Below are 6,675 nucleotides of genomic sequence, written 5' to 3'. Positions count from 1 at the left end.
AAGTTCAAGGAGTCCCTTAGGTAGCCAATAAGAGTGATAACTTTGTAAAGTTAATCAATTTCATCCATTATCATCGTAGTTTTAAACCCACTAAGTTCTACTTTTCAGTTCTCATGACCCTGCTTTGTGCTGTGCTGTACAGGCACAGGAAGCTTTTTTATGCTGTAAGTGCAGGCGGTGTTGTATATCTTCCAGAAAAAATTGTTGCGAGTTTAACTAGGCATGTGTACGCTTTTGCTACATTTTTTCAGCATGTGTGCCATAGTTCTGCTCCCTTACACTTAATAGCACTGTAGGCTGTATGAAACCTGTCTTCAGGTTTCATACAGTTGTGCCTTATATACTGTAATAATGTGTCATGTGCATGCTATATTACATATTAGGGTACATGAAATATGTCAGTCGCTCCTTTGCTTCCGTTCGGATTAGGGAAAGTTATGTGAAGAGGCACCGGGGCATGCAAGGGCAAATAGCAAAGCAATTTCAAAATTAAGCGCACTAAAATGCCACAAGCCCAACAAAATATCAATGATATTTCAGTGGCAATTTTCGAAATATCAATGCCATCTCAACAGGCGCACAATGTACTTTTCAATGCTGTGTCAATAATCACTCAACAAATGGTCAACAGAACAATCACAACAGCATTTCAAGACTGCATCAATGGAAACCCAACAGAAATTCAACAGAAATTACACAATGATATGTCTAAGCACAATGTGCTTTTAATACTAACTCAACAACTATTCAACATTGACTTGCCCAATTGTGTTTCAATAAAATTTCAGTGGCCAATATTCAAGAGCCCTCAACACATTGCTCAGTGATATCCCAACAAACTCCCAATGAATGCTCAATAAGATACTCAACATTGACCAATGATATTTCAATGCATTCTCAACAAAAATTTTTGTAAGGGATAGCCTGGCAAGGGAAAATGAATTCAGGATCGCCAGTCAGCCTGTAGAGTCTGTAAACGAGTACGTTCTTCTTTTTAATCTTCTCTTGTTTTCTAATCTTTTCTGCCCTTGCCCCATCCCCCTGTGCAGAGTAGCCAACCAGACTCTTAACCTGGTTAACCTCTCCGTCTTTCACCTCTTATTTTCCTTCCTTCCTTTACCTAGGTCAATTACTCACAAGGGACCCTGATCACGAGAAAGAAATTTATAGAAGAATAAAATTGGGCTGGAGTGCATACGGTAGGCATTCCCAAATTCTGACTGGGAGATTACCACTGTCGTTGAGAAGAAAAGTCACAGGCCTGCGCGGCACACGCAGCGCAGTCAAAGCGTAAGATGGTGGAGCGGCTTAAGAGTGGCAATTTCGGCACCACGCACAACAGGGTCTTCGCAGCAAAGTCTCTTTGCCTCGTTTTGACGAGAGCGATCTCAACTGTCAGCCTGGCGTCGACGGCGAGCTGCTTTTTTAATGCTCTCTGCACTGCAGTCTGCGGAACCCGATGATGCTTGCTTGTAGCCGCGCACGTAGCTCTACGATTCGTTTCTTCAGCAGCGGTTCGTATCTTGCGAGGAGACGCCATAAGTGTACCGAAGGGGTACCGACAATATGTTGCGCACATCTCACATCGGAATCGCGTTTATTGCGCGCCTCGTATGAATCGCATCTCGTCGGCTTTTGCAGGCGCCTCAACTAGATGGCGCCACCATACTGGCGGAGGCTCGGGTCGTCTGCGCCTGCGCGCCAGCCTAGGCCGCTTTTACAGGGCCTTTTTGTGACGCTGACAGAAGTGCTTGCGTGGCTCAGTGGTAAAGTATCCGACTCCCATGCAGCGGGCCTGGGTTCGATCCCGCGGAGACCGGGTACTTTTTTTTCGCATTTCGGGCGATAGCGGTTACGCGGCGGCGGTGGCGGCGGACAACAACGCGAACCGAAACGGCTATTAGAATGAGCCCATAACAGCTTAGGCTGTAAAATTTTATAATCATTGCATTCTACCGGCGCTAACATATGAGGCAGAAACTTGGAGGTTTAACAAAGAAGCTCGAGAACAAGTTAAGGACCGCACAAAGAGCGATGGAACGAAAAAAAAATGTCGCAGTTTCACCCGAAAGGCGAAACAACAATGGCGATAGCAACTTAGTAGAGAGCTATACGGAGTAACGATAGTAGTTTTAACAGCTGTATAAACTTGTACATGCAGCAGCACCCGCAACGCGCAGAACTGTTGTCGACGCCGTCGCCGTTTTGCCCGCGTTCGCACCGAACACGCGCGGCGTTGGTAACTGTTGCCAGGGCCTCTGGGGGCGGCTCGGAGCTTTTCGACGAGATCAGAACGGGAAACTCGTCGAGCAGCGTCGGAAGTCTACCACCTTCTCGCCTCGCAACGTTTTTATATAAATACACATTTGGTGCCGCAGCTAAACATTGCCTCCCCTCCATCCCTCCCTCCCGTCCCCCCACGGCCTTTCGCGCGACGGAAGTAGTTGCGTTTGCTCTATATATATGGTGATTGTAAAGGAGGAAAGAAACGCTTAATTCTGCAGCCCTTCAGGCAGCACGGCGCAGAACGCGCGTTTGTTCAGCGCCTTGCGTTCGCTCCCCGTGAAAGCGCGCGTCCCTCGCACCCTTTCACTCGCACATACAGCGTCCGGCCCGCGGCGTCGATTTCATCGCTGTTGACGCCATACGCAACCTCACGGCGGCGGCGACGGCAGAAATCCTCTTTGAGTGTCCATATAATTACTATCGCAATAAAATGTTAGGCCTAACGTCAAGAGACAGAAAGAGAGCGGTGTGGATCAGAGAACAAACGGAGATAGCCGATATTGTTGACATTAAGCGGAAAAAGTCGAGCTGGGCAGGCCATGTAATGCGTAAGGTGGATAACCGGGTGGACCATTAGGGTTACAGAATGGATACCAAGAGCAGGGAAGCGCAGTCGTGGACGGCAGAAAACTAGGTGGACTGATGAAGTTAGAAAAGTCGCAGGCACAAGTTGGAATCAGCTAGCACAAGACAGGGGTAATTGGAGATCGCAGGAAGAGGCCTTCGTTCTGCTGTGCACATAAATATAGGCTGATGATGATGATGACATTTTATTTCATTTAGTCATTTTATACGCTCATGACGTGGCGGCACCCCCTACCCATTGGCTGTGCCGTCATGTGCCTTACGACGCACGCACTAGGCCACACGTTTAGTCAGCCAGATGGCTTCGATGTGACGTGCGCAATGACACACGCACTAGGCGCGCCTTTAGTTAATCACAACCGTGGAGCCGCTGTCGCGTCGGGGGAGCACACTCGTCTCGTGCCCCAGAGGGTGGTGGTGGTGAAGACATTCATTGCACAATGATTGAAGAAAGGGGGAAAAGCACCCTTACATCGCATGAGGCAGCCCTTAGGGGGCCGCCTTTATAGAGCAAAGGAGAGCCCTTGAAGGGCTATCCGCTTATAGCTGCGGCGATAATCAGGCGCTCGCCTATAGCAGGGGAGCTGACCAGAAGAGTCTCCCAGTATGACTCCGCCGTGGTTTCGGATGGAGCGTGCGGAAACGTAGGGCATGTGAGGAGGACATGACGAAAGTCTCCTGGTTTCCCGCAGAGCTTACAAGAGGACAAAAACTGATCGGGGTATCGGGCATGAAGGAGAATAGGGTAGGGAGCACTACGGGTCTGAAGTAGGCGCCAGTGGGAGGCTTGGGTTAGGATTAGGGAGAGAGCCGGCGGTGCGTAAAGACGCCGGGTATCTCGGTAATGGGTAAGGATGTCTCTTAAGGTAAGCAGACGCTCCAGGGCTGGCGGAGGGGGTCTGACTCCGGCCCGGAAAGTAAAACCTCGGGCGAGGGAGTGGACCTTCTCGTTACCAGGGAAGCCTGCGTGTGCGGGGGTCCAGATAAGGGTTACGGGGTTGGTGCGGTGCCAGAAGCGTAGAAGCCGGGCCGTGGTACCGGATAACAGGCCTTTGCCGAAATTTGATAGGGCGGACTTTGAGTCCGAAAGAATTTTAGTGGAAGAGGTGGAGATGAGAGCGAGCGCAATGGCTGCCTCCTCTGCAGTTTCGGATGAGTCTGTGATGATGAGCCTGATGCGAGTAATCGGGCCTGATTGTTAGCGACGGCGAGGACCATGCAGGAGCCCGACGAATACGTTGCCACGTCTACGTAGGCTACCTCAGAACTGTCGCCGTACTGCTTGTATAGGGCTCGGGCGCGGGCTGCCCTGCGTTTCCCGTCGTGCTCGGGGTGCATATTCTTCGGGATGGGGGGAATGACAAGATGGGAATACAGGTCTGGAGGCAGGGCTGCGCCGCCTCAATAGAATGGGTGATCAGGGAAATGCCTAGCTGACAGAGTAGAGTGCGGCCTGTCGCTGTACCCGACAAGCGAGTAAGCTGTGCTGTTAGGGTTGCTTCTGCCAGCTCCTCAAACGTATTTTGGGTATCGAGGTTCAGGAGCCGGGCAGTGGAGGTGCTGGGGGATAGGCAGAGGGCGACCTTCGTGCAGCTCCTGAAGAGCGCATTGATGTGATCCCACTCCTGCTTTAGGGGAAGGTATGGAAATGCGTACGCCGTGCGGCACGTGATGTAGGCTTGGGTCAGGCGGAGAGTGTTCCGGTCTCTTAAACCCGCGTGTAGATGTGCCACGCGCCAAATGAGACGGGTGGCTTGTTGGGTTTGTGTCGGGAGAGCTTGGGTGGTGTCGCCGTGCGCGCCGTGGAAGTGAAGGGCGAGGCCCAGGATGCGAATCTTAGAGACTAGGGGAATGGGATGGTTCCCTAGCATGAGTGAGATGGGACGGCTGACGGGGTCGTGCGGCCTGGGGTGGTAGAGGAAAGGTTCTGATTTGGAAGGGGAGCAGGCTAGGCCGTGCACGTGGACGTACGAGTCGATGATTTTGAAGGCCGACTGCAGGTTGTGCTCCATGTCGGCATCATTGCCTCGGTAGGCCCAGACCGTGATGTCATCGGCATAGAAGCTGAAATGTATGTCGGAGACTTGGGAGAGTTGGTTGGGGAGTTGGAGAATGGCTATGTTAAAGAGGATAGCAGACAGCACAGCACCCTGAGGCGTCCCCTGCGCTCCCAGTGAGACACGGGAAAGCCGGTGGTCCCCCAGGGTGAGTGTGGCTGTGCGTTGGGAAAGGAAGCCGCGGATGTAGCTGTACATCCGCTGGCCTACGCCTAGGGAGTGGAGGCCTTCTAGAACGGCTGCGTGGGTAACATTGTCGCAAGCTTTTGTTAGGTTTACAGCACGGATAGCCTCGGTGTCACCCGTGGGGGAGTCGAGGATGTGGTGTTTGAGTTGTAGAAAGACGTCCTGGGTAGACAAGCCCGGGCGGAAACCAAACATGCACGAATGAAAGAGGTTAGTTTTCTCCAGATACCGGCTCAGCCGGGTCTGGAGAACGTGCTCCTTAAGCTTGCCCACACAGGACGTAAGGGATATGGGACGGAGATTAGCGGGTAGAAGTGGTTTGCCTGATTTAGGAATGAAAAGTACCTTAGCGTCCTTTACTTGGGGTTGGGAGGGCACCGCGCAGCCAGCATTCATTGAAGTAGTCGGTTAGGGCTGTGATGGAGGGGGAATCGAGGTTGCGTATGTGCCTTGTGCACTCCGTCGGGACCGGGAGCTGAGGACGGATTCAGGCGCTGAAGCTCTGCCCTGACTTTTACCTCTGTGATCGGTTTGTCGAGGAGGTCGTTGAGGGAGCCTGTATAGTCGGGGTGGTCTCCGGGGGGGTATGCAGGGAAGTGTAGACCACGAAGCGTCTGGAGGAGTTCCTGCGGGGAGGCTTCGGATGCGTGTATGAGCTTCGTCATGATCTGTTTCTGGTGTGTCTTGGACTGAGTCGAATAAATGAGATAGCGGAATAAGTTCCATGTCTGGGGCAGGCTCATGTTGTGCTCCAGCCTGTTAAAGAGGGATTCCGAATTTTGACGAGAGAGAGTCGCAGCATGCGCCTCAATCTCCTTGTTGAGCTGGGTCTACCGGCGTCTGAGTGTTGTATTCCAGCGCTGGAACTGCCACCTCCGCTCGAGTCCCGCCTTGGCTTTCCAGAGGTGCAGGAGATGGGAATCCATCGTGTCTGTAGGGCAGTCCTCTGGGAGGGGGCGTGTCACGGCGCGGACGTCGCACTAGAGCTGGTCGGACCAAGTAGCTATGTCTGAAATGCTGTGTGGAGTTCGGGCTGCTCGAAAACTGCGGAACGAGTCCCACTTCGTGATGGCAGCACCACGAACGGGTCTGCATGCCGGGCCTGCTTGTAGGATAATCTCAAAAATGTAGTGATCACTACCCCGATTCTCCCCGGTGTTACACCACCAGCGTGAGGTAGGCGGTGGGTATATGTGAGGTCGGGAGTAGTGTCTGCGCAGACACCGTTTGCGGTGCGAGTAGGGGTGGTGGGATTTGTAAGAAGAGAGAAGCCAGCCTGCTGAGCTGCGGGCCATACCCTGCGCCCGTTGGGGGTATCCGTTGGGTCGCCTCGGGCCGCGTGCGGGGCGTTGAAATCCCCTAGAATTAGGAGGGGCTTCTAGTGTGCGACGCGCTTGGCGAGCGTTAAGAGTCGGTCGAAGTAGTTGCCGCATTCACTTCAGGTGGCTGTATATTGACCCTTTTCGCGGCGATCCCGTGGGCGCTGCCATGCTTGATCACGTGGTGACGTGTCCATTGCTTGCCTCAACTGCCTCCGTTGCCTGCTTGTTTACAATGGAAG

General features: G+C 52.7%; 1 protein-coding gene across 1 annotated transcript; it reads right to left on the bottom strand.

Annotated features, from left to right (window-relative positions):
• Positions 1–4,127: 4,127 nt before the first annotated feature.
• LOC119444303 (uncharacterized) lies at positions 4,128–5,309 on the bottom strand. Its single transcript, XM_037708722.1, has one exon. The coding sequence runs from the start codon at positions 5,307–5,309 to the stop codon at positions 4,128–4,130; it is 1,182 nt and encodes a 393-aa protein (XP_037564650.1).
• Between the last annotated feature and the right edge of the window lie 1,366 nt (positions 5,310–6,675).

The sequence above is a fragment of the Dermacentor silvarum genome, chromosome 3 (genome assembly GCF_013339745.2).
Source record: "Dermacentor silvarum isolate Dsil-2018 chromosome 3, BIME_Dsil_1.4, whole genome shotgun sequence".
NCBI lineage: Eukaryota > Metazoa > Arthropoda > Arachnida > Ixodida > Ixodidae > Dermacentor > Dermacentor silvarum.
Note: the sequence above shows the minus strand (reverse complement) of the source record. Positions and strands in the feature narration are given on the sequence as shown.

What these genes read in the sequence shown, in the direction of transcription:
- LOC119444303 (XM_037708722.1), bottom strand. Translation starts at nt 5,309, where the DNA reads ATGTTTGGTTTCCGCCCGGGCTTGTCTACCCAGGACGTCTTTCTACAA.